Source organism: Gymnoscopelus braueri (genome assembly GCF_963280865.1).
Source record: "Gymnoscopelus braueri genome assembly, chromosome: 8".
Lineage (NCBI taxonomy): Eukaryota > Metazoa > Chordata > Actinopteri > Myctophiformes > Myctophidae > Gymnoscopelus > Gymnoscopelus braueri.
Window position 1 is genome coordinate 21,592,514 of NC_137609.1, and position 20,340 is coordinate 21,612,853.

The following is a 20,340-nucleotide window of genomic DNA, read 5'->3' on the forward strand; positions in this document are numbered from 1 at the left end:
AAATAAATGAAGAAGTGCAGAGGGGAAGACAGAAACTTTCCATGGTTCATCAAGGACGAGGTACAGGAGCACCTGCTGTGTTCTCATTCATTCGAATGGACTACCGTTTGTATGGTACAGGTCAGCTAAATTTGATTTGTATTACATTTCCAGTAGTATTTCAAGATAAGACCGCCTCACAACTGTCTAGAGATTCCCTAGTTACCCCACATGTTAAAGAATGTCATGGAAGAATGCAATTCATTTAACATCTGGGAGGGATGAAGGGAGTCTTTGAGGTTCACAGCAACAATTTTTGCCAGGTCTTAAAGGAGGTTACAAGTCACAGTGGTGCAAACACACGTCACAGTGGTGCAAACACACATACTGTATATGTATATTGTGTGTGTGTGTGTGTGTGTGTGTGTGTGTGTGTGTGTGTGTGTGTGTGTGTGTGTGTGTGTGTGTGTGTGTGTGTGTGTGTGTGTGTGTGTGTGTGTGTGTATGACAGTTACTACAGTACGGTAAAGTTAATCAAATGACACCATCCTAAGCAGTTCTTTCCAAGCTAATATTTCGCCTCTGGCTTGGCAGCACCGAGGGTTACCAGCAGTGATGGAATGACTGTCAGATTAAATTTGGGTTTGGTGTTACTCGCCACTGCATGAAAGTGCCAGGCAAAAAGTCTATGAATCCTTGGCTATATGCGATCTGAACCTCTCCTATATCATTACAATTCAAACCAACATTGGGGGGGAAATCATTTAACATTCATTACATGCAAGAAATGTTTTAATATATAAACCAGACAACCAGTATATCCAGAGATTATTCAAAACCCAGCAGGTCCCTTTGCCCGTCCCCTTTGGTTTAACCTTATTTTCTTTTGCTGTCAAAAATGTTTTCCCATCTTCCTCAGTTTCGTGTTCTTGGACTGGTGGGAAGATGGCAGATCAGGTTATTGGCTAGCAGCTTGTGGTCCAGTATTACAACTTAAACCTCCCAAAGTGCAGTTCAGCTTGAAACCATCCACCTGCTAGTGCTAATTGCCCCATCTAATTCACTAGAGAGGCCCTTCATTCCACAAACTCACTGCTGGACTAGGGAGAAAGACAGCCAATAGGATGGAAATTGTTAAGTTCAATGCTAAATGACTGCGGGGAGCATGGAGACTGACACCCAGGTCACCACATTAGGTGTGCACAGATAGGTCAAGAGTTCGACCCTCCCCCGAGGCTTGTGTTTGTGTGTGTGTGTGTGTGTGTGTGTGTGTGGGTGTGTGTGTGTGTGTGTGTGTTTTGTGTGAGGGAAAGGTGAATATCAGAGAGAGAGAGAAACCAATTTAGATCGGAAAATTTAATTTAGTGTGCAAAATGAAAAACACAACCTACACACATAATTCATTACGAGGCTATGTGCTTCTCCAAATACTGTACATGTCTCCAGAGAGGGATATACTGTAAATGATCTAAGAAAAACATCTGATCCAACATCAGTCCTATCACCATGACCATCACTTCTTATATTATACCCCAAAGTGAATCCATACATTTGTGTGCACATTCCTCTGTGTGGGTGTTTCCATTTTCAAGTTTCAGTACATAAATATTAATAACTACTACATGACCTCTGTAAAAAAAAAAAACATTTGCTGTACAGGGGTGAATTTAAAGATTTTTCTTCCAGAACTGGATGATTTTCCCATAATATTGAGATTCGTGAATTGTCAAAATAATTTCGATGCCTTTCCAAACGTCCCGAACCTCTGAAGGGAGGATGTGTGCAACAGATGTGTGTTCACACGTTACCTGGGCAATATTCTTGTTGAGCAAGTAGACCCCGTATTCAAAATGAAACCGCTCTCCTCTGGGGTACAAGGGGAATCTGTAAAAGACAAGAGAAGAGAATAAACCTGAAGTCACACACAAACAGTGGTTTACCAATGGAGTGCAAAAGACAAAATAAATAAAAACAGGCTTTATGTTTTAAACAAGTGTGGAGGTCCTATGAGGAAACATTCAAAGATCAACTAACATTTCAAAGAAATAAGAAGCATACATAACACATATTGGGCCTTTTGAAAATATCATATTGATCAACTCCTGGGAATTGAAATGTTTTGCATTCCTTGAAAATTCAACCCTCGGAGACTTAACCCAATCTATCTCTTTCTGACTCTGTAATTGGCAAGGAATTCTTCCGTTGTTGACAGTTTCCGTTTCTGTAGCCAGCAGCATTTACAGTCTGTAACACTTGCAGATGCTTGTGGAAGGCCAGTCTGGGGTCTGTGATCCCATACCACAGCCTCCACCTCCCCATTTTGGTTAATCTGCAATATCAAACGGGAGCGGAAGGAGCCGAAAAGCCCTGTCCACCCGCTTCACGCTAAGGAACAAAGAGAACGTTTCTCCCTCTGAGTGGTGGGAAAGTCCCATTGGAACTGGTCTGATGTCTTAGTTAGGGACTGATGATTTTTGAAAAAAACACTGCCATGGAAGTGCTTATGGGTGATGGGAATGATAGCCCCGGGTATCAGCAGAATGCTGACACTCCGGGTGGGAAAGTTCTCATCGCTGCCAGGATTTAAAGGCTGGACTTGTCCCTTCTTGTCATTATGTGCATAATGTCTGCTCGTCCCCTACTGATGAGGATGTGCTGGGGACCAGCTCCATGCCCTGCGCTTGGCTTCAGTCTGACAGCACACTCAAACTCATGCACAGACACAAAAAGGCCCAAACCAGGCATAAGTTCACTAGTGCACACATACAACACCTGAGCAGAAATGTATGTAATAATTAAAAATGTAATTTATATGGTGATTATATCATTGAGGTAAGTTCCCACCGAAAGATAAAATATTTGTTCCGAGTGGCACGACTCCATACAAAGTCAATGCAAAGACACGACTCGAGCGGAGCGAACGAGGCGACGCCATACGAACTGTTCCATCGCCTCTGTATCTTCGCTCCGGCTGGAAAATACCAACTGAGGCGACGTTCGCTTCCCCTTAAACAATACTGACCAGCGCAACCAAAGTGAAGTGATTCATGCGAACAGAAATATATTTTATCTTTTGGTAGGAACACATACCTTTAACAGAATACGCTGGAATAATAATAAACTGACATGAAAATATAGAAAACATAGGCCCTATTTTTCTCTTCAATAGAAACCGAATTCAATATCAATCGTTAGAATACAGCAATCCTTTTTTCACCTCATACTCTTAAAAGATGTGTTTCTCTTTAAAATATATGAATAAAGTGAACTAATGACTGAACATGGCAGTTTCCAAATCTTACATTTCTCCTGTTTTCATACTGAGTTTCATCTTTTCTGATCCAAAGGCATTTCTCCTTGCACTTGTTTGACACAAACTCTGGCAATCCTTTGAAGATCAAGCCTGTCTGTTCTTTCCTGGTGTACTGTATGTGAAGGACAATATAATAGAGTACCACAATGTGGTAATAATCTCCCCATAAAAAAATAACTAGATCTGTCCCTCCAAGATTACTGTTTGTTAGCTCAGGACAATGAGATGGGCAGTCACATTGTCAACAGCTATAGCATCTGCACATAGAAATATGATGGATAGAAAAGACCATTCATTGAATGCCAATGCCCGTTGGGAACGCTTGGTGGATATGAACGACTGCCGATCCGACCGACTTCACACCGTCAGTCTCCCTCCCTGAAGTCGATCATTCGGTCGGTTCACGAGATACACGAAGGACACAGAGAGATTTATTGAAGGGTTTTAACTTGCAGTATATTCAGTGCTACTGTATGTTCCGTGATTAGCGAAAGTCAAACACTGATTTGCTAGTTGAGAGACTAAACTAATAACATTGTGGGATACATTAAAAATGTCTTATTTTCTCTCAATTACAAATCCCAAAAAAGGAGATGTTTTTGTTGCATTCCTAAGCCAATAATTTGATGACTGGCGGACTCAAAGAGTCTCCTACTGAGTCTCTTATTGTACACACACACACACACACACACACACACACACACACACACACACACACAGAGTGTGGTAGTAATCTCCTTGTACAGTCACTTGCTCCATGGACATCGATACTTAAGTGTGGCAGCGAGGGAAAGAAGCCATTAATAGCTGGTGTTAATGCTGCTCGTGGAATGAATTGTAATACCATGAGGTAACCGCTGCTGGCAGGAGGACAGGAAGACACCGTAGGTTTAAAAGGCCACACAGCCAGACACTTGTTTGGCTCTCTTGCAGCATATCCCGCCATGTCAAGCCCCATGGATAACGCTGCAACATGCCAGAGGTCATATCTCAGCACCAGGAAATAACTAACAGGGAGGGGGAAGAACAACACGACAGGCGTTCCCGCTGGCATTCCCGTCCGATATCTCCTCCAACGAGAGCAGATAGGAGGTTGTTTGCTGATGAACACGCATAGAAAAAAGGAAAACAGAACCACTTCCAACACACACACACAGATACATGCACATGCACACGCACACACATGCACATTACAGCACTAGGCACAAGCAGGCAGGCAGTTGGTCCGTCACGGCGGGGTGATTAATGACCGCTGTCCAGTGTGTCTGAAATCACACTGGTGAGACTCCGGTTCACCAAACACGAGGAATTCCACCCGGGGACGTCCAGTAAAGTCAAATATATTATTACACACCAGCAGGGAAGAGAGAGAGAAGAGGGGGTCGAGGGGGGCAAAGAAGAAGAAGGGGGTATTGAGAGGAAGGGGAAGAAAGAGCGCGAGGGAGTGAACTAATAAACAGGAGGAACGACACCGCACACAAGAATGCAAACGTTTTTGTACTGTACAGTGTGTGTGTGTGAAGGGAGAGAGAGAGGCGGAGAGAGAGACAGAGAGAAGAGAAAAGAGAATGGGAGAGGAAAAGAACAGAGTTGGAGCGGAAGGCAGCCTCTCTTTTATCACTTGGCTGGTGCCGGCAGCTTGAGCGTGAGCTGAAGCGCTCCGTTACACAAAGCAGGATCAAATGGATTACAGCCAGCACTGGAGCGCAAATCACTACCATGTCTGTCCACAGACAGAACGGGACCGTGGAGGGCCTAGTGTACACACACACACACAGACAGACACAAACAAATGCCTCAGAAGCACCACTCATGGTACTGATGCTGCTCTTCTGTTTTTTTATTTTTCCATTCTTCTTTGTTTTTGTTCTTTTTGTCCGCTATTTTGTGTTTGACTCTTGCTGCTGTTTTGCATTAAAATGATAATTCATCATGTTTTTGTTTTGTTTTTGTGTAACTGCAAGAGGTCACGCTTCTCGCCTCTCCTACAGAATGGTGTTACTTTTGCTCTAGCCTTGCGCAGCCAGACGATCAGAGATCTCCGCCTGCTAATATGTCTGGGGAAATCTGAATTCAGTACAGGGGCTAGAACAGCGGCGAAAATGTCCACTGGTTTGAAAACAAATAACATTGTTATCCTAATATGAAGGATCTCCCTTTGCATCAGTTCTGCAATGCAGTCATTTTTTTTAAATCTCCAAATTGTTTCCACCCAGTTTTAGTCTCTAAATTGAATTCAGATGTCACCAGGTGTATTGTTATCTCTGACCTCTGATTGTCTGGTTACACGTGACTATTTTTATTTTCATTTTATTTTAATGCAAGAAAAGAAAAAAAAAACTCCCACACAGGTTCACCAGACATGCTTTCTACACTCTCCCCCCAAACGGACCTTCCTTTTCCTTCAACACATTCTCTCCTGCTCCCCCTCAGCGGCCGCTCTGTTGAAGGGCTATGTCCATGAGACCAACGCAGCTGACGGGACATGACGAGCACCGTGATCAACACTGCCATCCAATGGAGCATCCATCTAAAAGACGGATCATTCAAAGATGAAATCCACTTTCATCAAACTAATCTTTCAATCCCCCCATGCAATTTGTGCCGGACAAAGCGATACAAAAAAAATAACAGCGACTGTATAGCAGGAGTAAAACCATCTCTCTCTTTTTCTTTTTTAAATAAAAATTCCCCCACTCATTTCTCTTCCTGTCTATCCTTTGCAGCAATCACCCCATGGGACAGTTAAACGTGTGAGAGCTGGCTGTGCATGTAGACATAACTTCATAATTAATAAGTGGGAGGCAATGGGAGGGAACTTGCTGTGTGTTGTTAAAAAACGAAAATGCAGCATCACGCCGAAAAGCCCCGAATGTTTAGAACATGGCCCTGGGGCTCCTATGTGCATCTCTCTGTACTGTCTAACCAGCCCTGCTACTCACAAACACCTATGGAATATGAAGAGATATCTCACTAAAAGGAAGAGGTCATTAATCAAGGGACATTGGTGCATGCATCCCTGTTTCATCCATCTTCCATTCCTAATTAACTTCTTCCCCTCCTGTTAATGATGTTTTCTTTTTTGTTTCGTTTAGATCCAAAAGCAACAGCTCTTTTAGCACAGGGTAAACTTCCACCAGTTTCTACGGAAATCTGGTGGGTTTCACTGCAGGGGCGTCCTGGCAGGTGACAACAACGCATGACGTGTTTTATGAGAGGCAACATTCTGTACTGTGGGCCGGCTATTTGTGAGAAAGAGTGGGGGGTACTGTGGTCCAAAGACCACAGTCCAAAAAATCTAGAGACGGCTTGTTGTGCTGTATGTGTTTGGATTCGTAAACGCCCGCCGCCCGAGGTATTGGTGAAAACATACAATGTGGTTGCTGGTGTCGGGAAACGATGACAGTGTCAAAATGGAGGGCAGCGAGGCCAGCCGAGTCTTGCTTTTAGACTTAAAATGGCTGTCCTCTCCAAAAAGGTATTAAAGCTATTAAAGAAACCAGGACTGCAAGAAGTCCCAGGGTACTCCTTGTGCAGACTATACAGCGTATGTACTGTATGTTTAGTGTATTTTATAGTAAAACACCTCTCTCTCCCCCTAGGGTGATTGTACTAAGTGCTGGGAGTGTAAAGGAGGACATGACTGTGCAGGTGGGTGGTCGAGTACAGCCTTAATCTACAGTACTGTATGTCCTTGAAAATATGCTGGAAATATTCCCATTGACTGGCTGACCTGCTGCAATGTATACAAAGTCCCAGGATCTGCACATGTGCCGGCGTGCCTGTTTAGACATCTTAATTAATACTCCAAAAGAAAAAAAGAAACAGATCTGGTTCACATGCAGGAAAGGAAGCTTTGGCCAGCACTTCACGTCCCTGGTTGAAGGTAAAGGTACAAGGGTTGGTGGTGGGGGTTGACCAGGAGTTTCACAATGTCTTTAATGTGCGATTTCAAACAGCATGGGACCATAAATCATCTGGGTCTGCTTTTAAAAAACACCTGCATTGCAACTGTCTGGGCACTAATGGCAGCAGTTACTATATAAATCACGGCGAGCTGTAATTTCCAATATCTGAGAAATGATTACACTGAGCATCTGTCAGTGAATGCTATTTTAATGACCGCTGCTGCACTTACGGCCCCCGGACAAAACTGTAACGCAGTCTCGGTGTGTGCCGTTAAAAGTGTCTCCTGAGTGATGTGGCGGTTGCTCACACTGTCGTCTTGGGTTTTCATCAGTGCTCTTAAGAATATCCAGTGGTCCTGGTTTTTCTCCTCATCTCGTCTTCTCTCCCTCACTGTTTTTCCTGTGTATTTTTGTATTTTCTATTGTTTTTATTTTTTTCATTTTCCACTATTGTTTTAATGTTAAGCAGAACAGAGAACAATCTGGGCTTGGTTTGACCATCACACTCCATAGTTTTCCCAGGCAGGCTTATATTTATCAAAGACTACGACTTCGTCCCAGATGCATCCTTTTATAAAGCTGCCGCTAACCCTGCTCTCGAATTGGACTGATCAAAACAACCATTTTGACTGTTTCAACCTCATGGCAATCTTGCGTTATTAAACATCTTACTTTTCCATGAGTCTATCAACACTAGAGACAAAGCACTAGTACTGGCAACAACGTGTTGCCCCGTACAACCATTTTTAACTCATCTGTGTGCAAGTATAAAATGCAATTTGATGTTCCGCGCTAGCGGAGCCATTCCATTCAATCTACAGCATCCTTTTGAAAGCCATTCAAGGCAGATGCTTCTTGTTATCCCTTTTAACAAAGGATGGACAAAGACCGGTCAAAAGCGTTGTGCAACGGCACGATTCCAAGATGAAGGAGCGCTTATGAAACCAACCTGCCCACCCAAAAATGAAGCCTTCACTCTCTCAGCTATCAAAAATGGTTCACTCTTGCCATTCTTCTCCTGGAATGATAGTATATAAAACATAGAAAGAAGACAAACTCTAACTCTTCATCAAATGTCCACTACAATGAACAATGTGGGGACGACATCAAATGTCCACCACAATGAACAATGTGGGGAGGACTTCCAAACTGGCCCAAAACAATGAAAAATGCAGCAAACAATTTATTAATACTCTTCGGCAGTGCTTTAAAAGCAAAGGAACACTAAAATGGCTAGTCGAAAAACACGCAAAACACGCAATACAATGCGTTTCGGACTATTAGAGGCCAGTAAGGTCAAAACTAAGAAAAAAATTACACAAACGGAAAAGACGAGAAGAGTCTCAATAAATAGCACCAAAAGGTACAGAGAGCAACACAGATTTATTTACAGCTATTTATCGAGACTTTTTTTTTTACCTTTAATTGTTTTGTATAAAGAGTGTTTACATACTGTTGCCATTGTGTTGCATTGTTTTAATTATTATTATACATCCACTTGTGGATTATTTTGTATTTGATTTTGTTATATTACTGGATTGACAATTATGTATATTTATTATACTTTTGTCCTCTTCTCAGGCATTAATGCATTTAATCAAATGGTCAGCTGGTGTATAGGCAACAGAAGTGAAATAGAACGCAACTCTGCTACATACGTGTGTATGTGAGCCTGCATTCTGAGCCTGCATTCTGTGTCATGTCACTGAGCAGTTCATGCAACCTGCCCAGGCCTACAGTACTCTCCTCATGGCTGCAGTGACCCTATAAGAGGGGGCCCCTCTTGTCCTGCCCACATGGTCCATGTTAAGAAACGTGAAATGGCTGAAGCTCCGGAACAATAACCTCCTTCCTTTGAGAGTGCAGGTTCCTCTCCTCTCAACCTGGCCTCCCTCCTTGCCTTGGCAAACACGTGGATTTACCTCCACCAACAGTGCCTTTGTACTTGATCCACACAGTGATGTGTAAATCCCCACAAATGCCCATTTTTTCCTTCAGCCCGTGATAAATAAAAATGAGGAGGAAAAAAACAGATTGGCTTTAATACCTCCGTAAAAAAAAATGAAAAAAAGAAACCTGTATGAGGCGGCGCTTGCTTTTTTAATGGCCGCGCTCTGGTCTCAATCATACAGTGGACATCTGGATCGCATCTCCCCTGTTCTCCCCCATGCAATCAGACACAGTGGAACTGCGCTCTCCGCAGGACAAAATGTGGGCGCAACATGTCGTCAGAGACCATTGCGTTCAGAGAATGTCTTTGACAGGGAGGGGGACGCTCTTCTGAGGGGGCGATTTATACTCAGTTGTGCGCCGGTGTTGCGCACCAAATATTGTCGATCTACAAGCTCACAACAGGTTGCACTGCGACGCGTTCTAAGCTTGTAGATCTGCATTTTTTTTGTGCGTGACACAGACACGGCACGCGACCAAGTAAAAATCAGGCATAAAAATATACTGTAGCTGCGCTGAAGTTAGGCCAAATGCCAAAAAAAAGAGCAGTTTTCTCCGCCTTGCTCTCAAAAATTCTTACTAGGCCCTGCTCCAAACGCTGGCAGTTACCCAAGTGATATACGAAGCGATAACATTCGGACCAACGTGCACGTTGATTAGTTTTGCAGTGGCAAAATTGCCTCCTACATATACGAGCGTGAGGCAAGCATTATCGTAAGCCACAGGTCCACCACGACTGAGAGCAATACAGAAGTATTAACCTCACTCAAAAAGGTCAGACTCATTCATACGTCTCACACTGCACTAAAGGCCAAAACGCTAGTTAGAATCCCATTAACAAGGTCTTAAAAAAACAAATCTTCACAGTGGGAATAGGAAATCCGTATTCTTGCTCAACTACAGTATTCGTAATTATTGTTGGCTCTTAAGAGTATATAGGATTTACAGGGCAGTGATTGAACTACCATATATGGTTGAGGCACAAACTGTAAAGTGTTACAACCACTGAATGGAGATCCTGGGCTTTATCAAGCGTTGATGCATCTGGAGTTAGCCATGCAAGTACACCGATAAAATGTCCACCACACCACGTCCCAAAAACCAAATGAGCTTCCTGACGTCTATTACAGTTCTGCAGGCACGGAGGCAAAAACAGAGGAAGAAATCAAAACCCCAAACTGTTCCTATGCTCATGCTATCATGGATGATGGATTGACTGCCTGCTAATACTGCCACACTTTGAGGTACCGATCCCCAGCCACCCCACTTATCACCATTGGCTGCCTCTTTCCGACGCTTTAATCCGCCCTTTTGTACACTTTTTGAACAGTGACTAGTTGCTTCACATCTTGCCACACATCATTGTGCTGCGGGTCTGCTGCCCGCCAGGGCCTAGGGAGTCATAAACATGGGGGCGAGGAGGGGTGAGAGGTCATTGGCATCTTTGGTCCTGCTCAGGGACACCTAAAAGAACTGGACTGCATAACCCCTCCCCATCCGCATCCCATCCTGGCCCAGCACCCACACATCCTGCTGGTTTATTTTCTCTAACCAACCTGGTGTAAATATCCTGCATCAAGCCACAGGGGAACGGGGGGAATAAGGGGAGAGCCCCACGGTGAACCCCTCCAGCTGCTGTCATGACATCACTTGTCTTGGATGGGATGGGATTAGAGATGGCCATTCAACCACAGATTTGCAACATACACATCAACGCTGGCATCCATATTTTTGGATACATCTTTGGATACATTGGATTCATACAAGAATATATATCAAACCCTGCGTAATGTGCGCATATGTACAATACTGTACATACTCAAGCGTGCACTCAACATGTTACCCAACAATCCAGCTCTTCATCAACTAAAGCATGACACGTGCAGATGTGGACATGCAAGTGCTTATTTGCATGTCTTCCCCAGTGCCTAAACAACTCAGGAAGAACAGCATGCATGTTCGTGAGAATGTATGGGAGACGGCGATAAAAACAGACAAGTCGTTCAACCTTGTAGAGTTAAAACTCAGGTTCAGCAAATTTGTGTCAAACTAGTCCAAGTTTACAGGTCGGCTTGGAAAGCAAAAGGGTTATATGTGAGCCGCAGGCCTGGCGAGGCTTACTGGTCTGGTACATGGCCATGTGGCCTGGATCTCTTCTTGTCCCATTTCAATAATTTACTATAATGAGAGCGGAGCACTCCAGTTTACTATCAGCAGGCAGCTCCTTTGTAGCCACCTGAATAACACAGCAGACTTCACAATATCCAAAGACCTATAAAAGCTTTTATTTATCCAGTGTTTGTTCAGCCTCAAGGCAAGCAATAAACACAATAAAAGTAAACCTCTAGGGATGTGCTGTGTGTGATCTGCAATAAATGATGTAGCAACTAGACCCCCAACCGATGCCGATACCTGATTTTGCAGATTGCTGGACCACCGATTACCGATGTTTTGGACAATATTTTGTAAAAAATAATAAAATACAGTATATATATTTTTTATAAATACAATTATTTATGCAGTCCAAGGAAGTGCACGCACATCTACAAATAATTTAATCAGGTGCTGGAATGACTAGTGAAAGAAAGGCAATGCACACACCGTTTTGAATGCTCCCCCAAATTCATATTGTTTAACCACTTCAGCCCTTTTCACCTAGAATGACATGCCCAAAAATAGGGAAATTAGGTTGTAAGTGGTTAAAAGTCAGGAAACATCAGCTGCATAATTAACGAGTAAAATAATGGCAGATACTGTATATCGGCCAAACCGAAATACTGGTCGGGCTCTAGTCGCAACGTTTGCTGTCTATTCACTTCAACACTTGATGACAAGAAACAGTGGTGTGAGACACGGAGAGAGGAATGTTTTGCTAATATCAACAGGTGAAGGCCAACGCATGGTAAAATGGTAATTTACTGCACGAAGGCAACTGTGCAGACATTAAGATCACACGCACAACTGTTAATGTGTAGCGTGGCAAGATGTAATCCAGACAGAGATGATTCTTTCATCTTTTCACTTTCCTCCTCTTCCAGGGGCCCTTTCTAATTCAGCCCAATGCCAGCGGGGCAATCACACTTTCCCCATATCCATAGCCACAAGTAGCTTTATACTGATTATACCAATTTCCCCTTCCGTAGCTCTTGTTTAAGGGTGGTATGCCATGTATGGAATGTCAGAATGCAAGGTCGATGCATTGCATAACTGAGAGTGCGTGTGTCCTGAACATGCAATTATCAAAAAGGAGTTTTGACTCAGGCATGATACCTGGTTACAAGAACATAACAGACACAAATAATAATTTCATTATGGTATCCCATGCTGTAATTGTGGTGCCTACACCGATCACGACTCAAACGAGCCCTCCCGATAAAGCCCCAGGTCAGGCTCCAACTTCTTAGTTTACCGTTTGCATGTCTCCATGGCAACAATGTCATCCCCTCTTGTCATAAAAATAAATTTGCCCCATTCAGCAAAAATCTTCCTAAATGCTGTTAAGGCAAGAAATCAGTGGCTACAGCCCAAGGGCATGCTACAGACTGACACGTGCTGGGCACTGAGATTTACACCTGTCTCCAACAACGTGTTTCACTATGAATGGGCCATGTCTGAACATTTGGATACATTAGCAAAATGGGAACATTTAACCCATTGAGACCGGGAACGCATGTGTGTCATTTTAGATTTATTTGGCTATTCAAAAATAGCAGATATACAAGCTCATAGCGCGGCACCGAGTGCCGCGCTACGAGCTTGTAGATCTGCTATTTTCTTTTAAACGTGAACATTTGTGACTCAAATCTTTGCTTTGATCTGGGGTACCCTGGAACAAAATGTCCTGAGATGGGGGTCCGCGGCCTCAGGTCTAACTGGGTTAAGTGTTACCATGGACACAAAACAACTTAATAGTATCAAACAGGATCCAATTGTGTGCAAAACAAGTGGCTTCTCATGTCAAATGCTGTCTGTCTTGGCAGTGGAGGCGGGAGAAGGGATGCAAAAGGTCACATGGAGCACTCTCTTGACGCCTTCTCTATTGGAACCCGTCTCACACAGGGATCCTGGGGGTTTGCTTAACGTTTTTCCAGCCTATTAAACCTATAAAAAACACTTTCATACCATTCAAAAAAAGTTCTCTTTCATGTCTGGGAGATATTCATTATCAGGGTAGAGTAAAATAACAAGAAATAACAAGATCCATAGTTATCTTTGTTCACTCCAAATGAAATGTAGAATGCCTCTACTTCTAGACAGCCTTGGATGAAGACATTTTACAGGGAATATAAGATATCTAAGGACATCCCTTCTTTTTGTAGGATTTTTGGTGCGCTGCTTAAATTTGACAACCAAAGCCTGGACCGCTGGCATTTTCTGTCAGCCTACTGTCCTGTCAAATAAAGGCCATAAAAGCCCCAAAATAAATCTTAAAAAAATAAAGTGACAACCAAATGAACCCTTGCATCCCTATTCTGGGGCGAACATTCAGCGAAAACAGCAAAGAGATTGGTGTAGAGGGAAAAAGGAGCCGACCAAGTATAGAGCCCTGGGGGACCCTGGTCAACTAAGTATAGGGTTTAAGTGGTTAACTACAGCTAAAGATACGGTCTTTGGTCTATCAACTTACACAGCATAATACACAGAGTTATAGGCACTGAGTGAACACTTTATCAGACTGTCGTGGGACTCAATTCAACAGATGGGAAACTCTATATGAAAGATTTGAGCACATTAAGTTTCAAAAACGTATACGTCGGACCATAAGAGCCTAAATCTATAACATCCCCAAAGCTGTCTCTCAAAAACCACAATCTACCAAGTCTGCGGAATCTGTTTCAAGTTATTCAATGTGTTTTTTATTATTTAAATGTTAATAATGTATGTGTTAAATTTGTTAAAAAAAGAAATTTGGGGAGGGGTGTCTCTAAAATGTGATAATAACATAGAATAAGCCACTAGCATGTATTCCCAAATTCACTATATTTAACAATTGTACAGATTGTTAAATCTTTTCTATGTAAAGCTTGGGGGTTGAGGTTGGAAACGAAAAGCAGCTGAAATGCTTATAGAAAAGGATAAATACATCTTTGTGGTTTGCCTTCTCCAATAACTGCAAAAATCTGTTCCAAGACTTTACAGTCAGCAGCAGGCTAACCTGTCCACTGTTAACTCACGAGTGTGCTCCGTGTACAGCAGCTTCTGCCAAATGCATTCCTCACAACTATGTTCAAATCTACCAAAGTTTTTAAAACTACCAGACACTTGGCCCATGGGAAACCACTTGGCCTGTGTCAGCCTGCTGCACGAGAGAAACATTTCCATTCACACAGACTCACATACATTTCAAGTGAGCCAACAAGAAGATACGGCTACAGAACATGATGCATTTGCTATGAGACTGTCAAGGTTATAACTGGTTTACGGGCCAAGACAGCAAATGTATAGTATTTGATTACACTTAATTACACTTATCACCATGAACCCTAGCGTCCCTATTCTGGGAATGTCAAAATAGACGATCATTCCGTGTAAACAGTCATACATTCACCGAAAATATTAGATCGACAGGCTTAGGCATGCTAACGCATCATGATACATGGCTTTAGGACAAACATAATACGTGTTATTTATTTCAGTTCATTACTCATAGACAATAAAGATGATTGCTACTTGCTCTTCCTTTGTGCAGACTTACTCTCTCTCTTTCTCTGTGAGCCGGTCAGTGATGGTGTCCTTGATGGAGGAGCGTGAACCCTTATGGATCACTGGATATCTAAGAGGCACCTGCAGGAAGTACGAGATCATCAGGACCAGGTGTGCTGTGTAACCCAGGGCAACTGCCACACTCCCATCATCCTTTGCTGCAGGACCAAAGTAAACAGATGTCAAAATTATAAGTGTAAAAATAAAGAGGCTGTCTTTTCTTGAACAGATCATGCTTGTAAAGTTATTCAAGGATATTTTCAGTGAGCTGTATCAACACACAAATCCTCAAAGACATTGCTGTGTCATGTTTGATTTGTTAAGGATGTTCTTTTATTGGATGAAAAAATAAACAGTCTGAACCTAATTCATCTTCACAGCTCGAGAATACAAACAGAAATATCAAGACATCAAATAGAAGACACTTTGGTTAACAAACCATTAACGAGATTAAAAGCATGCACATTTATGTGGGATTGTGTTTTCAAAATGATACAAAAAAAGGGCTTTTGGTGGCACGGTTTGTTCAAGGCTGAGAAATGCTGGCTGCTGCACGATGCCTAATTTACTTCAGAAATGTGCCCGAGAAGCAAAAAATCACGTACAATCCCTCTGAGCCCAACTACATTTTAGAGGATAATTAGATGCTTTTGTGAACATTTTGACAGGGTTACAAACTGAGTAAACCATCCAAGTAAGAGAAATGGTTTCAAGACAGCACACTAAGTGGTTTAAAGTTCTCAAACAGCAGCAGTGTGTACCGCTTGGGGCAAAGCCTTAAAAAAAAATCATGGTGGTTTTTATCTTAACTCATTCAGTGCCACTGGACGTCTAAGACGTCCGTTGTATCATAAGCCCTGTGCCACTGGACGTCTAAAGGCCTTTGCAGACAGGGTGCGATTAGTCAATCAGTTTTTACCGCATGCGAAAAGACGCACAAATCGAACTGGGTTCGATTGGGGAAAAAACGCATCGCCGCACCGCATCGCCGCACGGTAAATTCGGAGCCGGTGTGCATGAGGTCATTGAGAACCATGTGTTCATTTAAAAAATGATAGTCAGTTTTTTCCGTGCGAAAAATCGCACCCTGTCTGCAAAGGCCTTTAGACGTCCCAAAGAAAAAAAAAATATATATATATTTATTTATTTTTTGGGGGAAAAAAATTCAGAACCCAAGATATGATGATTTGAAAATGTTCTGCTCCATTCACTTCTTGTTTAACTTCTTACTGAATAAGGCTGTATCTCGGCTCCTAAGCACTTTTTTTTTACAATGAATTTTGGCTCTGGCACTCAGAGCCAAACTGCCAGAAATAAGTCAGGCACTGAATGAGTTAATGCTTTGAAATAATAGACCAGGGCCATGGCGAGTGGTGGACTGCCTGGCTCATACTGTGTGTCTTCCCTCCAAAACAGAAAAAAACCCTGCATTGTATCATTCTTCCGTTCTTGGATTTTTTGACACCCATGAAGTACTAAGTACAGCTTTCCAGCTAAATCCGGTGGGGTTTCTCAGATGCTGCTTCTAACCGGACAGAAGGTCAAGTCAACTGATGACATGATCGTGCAAGTGACACCTCAGGGTGCAATAGGAGATTATTTTTTACCAATACCTACTTAGGGTTAGGTTGCGCTGACAGAGAAAGCCGAGTTGAGGGCAAAACGCTTAGGGAATTCCCTACGCTGTGACCCCCCTTTCCACTTTGTCCCCCTGGAAGGATTAGGACCTCCGTTGACCCTACTCCCTAATGTGGAACTCCACCCCCCCCTCTGGGCCTTATTATCCGCTCTTTGACACTCAACCAGACATTTCTGGACTTGATAGAGCATTTTCTTTTCCTGCAGCAGACCCCACACATATCAGAGCACAGAGGTCAGAGGGTCGAGGTGAAGTGCAGGGTATTACAACTCATCCTTTCTCCACTCATACCAGGGATTCTCAATGTTTTTCATTTTAAGGATCCCCAGTTTGCTATGCTATGCATGCCACGTACCCCCATTTGAAATGTTTTGTTTGTTGTGGGGTTTTTTTTGTATTTTTTTCTGTGACCCCAATCTACACTGTAAAATTTGGAGCGCCTTTTTAACTCTGAGAGTGTACAAATGTCTTGAGAGTACATTTTCTTTTTTTGGGCGGTGAAACCGCCCCTATAAGTGAGGTTTGGATATTTGTACAACAAATCCTGCGCTGTGATTGGCCAAAAATGTACCCCGCCTAACCCTGCACCGTGATTGGCCAATCACAGTCTATTCAGGACTGTGATTGGCCAGTGTCACATGACACATGTGCATAGCCCTATATAAGAAACCATAACTTAAAAAAAGCAATACATTTGTTTTTTTTAAGTTATGGTTTCTTCCATCATAAAGAGTGTTTCAATAAATGTATTTATTTTTTGTACATGATTGGTTGACTCCATTCAGTATTGTGATTAGCTAGCAAGACACCGCCCACTTCACACAGGGTGTGATTTTTGTACAATTTCTGAGTTACAGACCCAAACATTTAGCCGGGGACCCCCTGGAACACGCTCAAGGATGCCTGGGGCTCCCCAGATCCCACGTTGAGAGCCAGTGCCTTGTGCTATCAGTCATCTAGAGGCATGTGTGTCTAGTGACTAGTCTAGCCCATCACATGTGCTCCGGACAGCACTGCTAGGAATGAAGATAAGCTGGCTCTTACATTACATGCCAACACTCCAGACTCCAAATCGACTGCTCACAGGACAGTCTGATTATAGGAAGTGTTTTATCTGCTGCCACACACCACATGTTGGTGGTTTATCCACTCACCGGTAGGTGTCCACCTACACTGGGCTGGAAGCGCAGTGGTGAAGAGACAGGGCGGGGGGAGGAGGCGAAGGGCAAACACACTGTACTTCTATAGCCTGGTCTAAAGGATGTTAGCAGGTGGCCTGAAGCTGCAGGGAGTGATTGAACACAGGAGTAGTATCCTGAATTATGGACGGGGGGGGTTGGGCGGGCTTCCTCATCCGACCAGCTGTGAGGAAGGGGAGCTCGAAGAATGCAGGGTATAGATGACAAGTGGGGGAGCGTTAAGGAGTCTTAGGGATGTCATGGTGTCATGAGTGCAAAATCATATTTATCAGAACTTGTGCGACTGTGGTATGCGGTAAAAAATAAATAACAACGGCATCCTAAATGCAACATCCCGCAATCCTCCTTGAAAACATGATGGCGATGACATTCAGGCAATCATAGCCAGATAAACCAATTATTTTCTTAATGCAGTATTTCGCTGACGCCTTGCACCAACTGTTTTTTTGCTGAAGAGGCAGTGGTGGCTTCATGGCTAGAAAAGCTTCAAGTGCCACCTTGGCAGCTGCTATAAAAGTGCCCTTGAGCAAGGCACTTGATCCTCCAGTAACAACAAAGCTACTGTTGCCAAGGGTCCAAGACTGGTTTTGTACCGTGCACCTGTTCTGAGATATTTTCAGTGGTAAATATTGCAAGAGTTTACGTTTCAACCTCAGAGCCCCCACTCCTTATACTACTGTTTGCCTCTTGTTTGTATACTATTGGACTTATTTATTATTTCTATGATAATTTGCTCTACTTTATTTAGATGTTTTTGATGTACTTCATATGAAGCACATCCACCACCAGGTGCACCCCCCTTCCCTTCCTCCTTTATTTCCATTATTAAAATAAAATTTAAAACCACGATCATGTTTTTTTGGTCTTCGGTGTTTAAATGCATAGGAAGTCATTTCTGCATTCTTGGCAGAATTTTAAGGGGCTCAATGGAGGTTGGGGAAGGACTGTGTTCAAGCCTTCTCCAGTGTGTTGCCTTTAACTCTATCAGGGTACTTAATCTGGCATATACACACACACACACGCACAGCTATCTCATCCTCTCTGGCTCCCCTCATTACAAGGATGCATGTGTCAAACAGCGTCTTCGTCATGGAACCGTATTTAGATTGGAGCTCAGCAGTGGTTGACTCACCCTAGATATCCTAGACAAGAGGACCCAACAGCGTTTATTGTGGGCAGATCGTTTCTACAGCAGGGCTGGCCTGGAGGACAGTGGGTGGGTGGTCAACCCATTCCTGACAGCAAGGCTACTTCAAACCGACACCAAAATGTTAGTTTTGAGTTCTCGGGGTGTCCGGGTATCCGGGCAAGGGTAACGTTACTGATACCACTGTGGCGACAGGGGCTTGATTCCCCCCACTGTGTCTTGCCAGGGCACTTCAACAAACACAATTAGCTGTGTTCGCAGTGGAAAGCCAGCAGGAGAGGGCGATCTCTATCGCTTACACCAGGGGTAGTCATTAGTGTAAGCCTTGCGCTAATGACTAAGGCTGTTTAGCAAAGAGTGGAAGTGGGAGAGATTGCGTTTTGTATGTGTTATGCCTTCGCCTCACTGTCAGAAACACTTGATCAAAAATATAATTTTTATCTTCTTCTTTTTTTGTTCCCTGCACCAGGTTTTCACCCCTGTCCATCCGTGTGTGTGTGTGTGTGTGTGTGTGTGTGTGTGTGTGTGTATCTGTGTGTCCATCTGTGAACAGCTAATCTCCAGCATCGCATGCACACTCGCATGCACAAGAACCTATACCCCAAAATGTGCAAATCGGCCTTGTGGTGGCGCTATAATAGCCGATTCATAGGTTGTACAGTAAAAAAGAAATCCCCCTGGCCATTCCCCGGCCATTTGTGCCAGACCAAAAATCTTCTTCAAAACAAAGTTTTTGCTAATACTCCTACAGAGTTGATCCAAAACTAACACAAATCAGCACACATTATCCCTGGAGTCATGTGATGTATCAGTCAGATTTTCCATATTGCATTCAGATGGGTTATAATTTACTTCCAAATGAGTAGGCCTGGGTAGCAAACCCGGACTGGGGAAGATCTGCACTCCGAGGAGTGCACTTTTCTAGTTTTTAAGTTGCTCAACAAAAAGAGTGTTGAGCAGACTTCTTTTCAGTTGGAAATATGTCATTCTTTTTGACGGACATGTGTTGTGCAACAAAGTAAATTTGCCTTATGTTTTCCTATAACCCTGAGTCACTCTCACACACACACAACTTACCTTGGAAGTCCTCTGAATTAGGCAGCTTGACTCCACAGATGACATAATCAGACTGATTAACCTGGAGAGTTGAGTAAAAGGTTTTATATCAAAAACAAGGCCCAGACATTAAAGAGGCAGACAAGTGAGACTAACTCCCCATGGCAAAACCCTGGCCTCAGTGCTGATACATATGTAGCTACTGTACTCACTGTAGACCACTGGGTCTCATTTAAGTAACTGCATTCACTTGATCTCACATTATCGGCAACAAAGTAATGAAAATAGTTTTTAAAGCTGGAAGCTAATATCAAGCATCAAAGTAGAACATGAAGGCATAATATTAAATCCAAAAAGGATATGCACCTCGCTTTGGGCAATTTATAAAATGTGACATCTGCCAAACATCAACTTGTACAGTACAGTAAGTCTTTACAAGGCAAATC

At 43.1% G+C, this 20,340-nt stretch overlaps 1 protein-coding gene across 1 annotated transcript in view; it reads right to left on the reverse strand.

Moving 5' to 3' along the window:
- Positions 1-20,340, reverse strand: part of uvrag (UV radiation resistance associated gene) — a 104,890-nt gene that overhangs the window by 41,598 nt on the left and 42,952 nt on the right. Inside the window, exons 11-13 of the mRNA XM_080434882.1 lie at positions 19,916-19,976; positions 14,846-15,011; positions 1,788-1,863 (exon numbers count right to left, since the gene is read on the reverse strand). Of these exons, the coding sequence (XP_080291008.1) occupies positions 1,788-1,863; positions 14,846-15,011; positions 19,916-19,976 (303 nt within the window). The remainder of the gene's footprint in view (positions 1-1,787; positions 1,864-14,845; positions 15,012-19,915; positions 19,977-20,340) is intronic.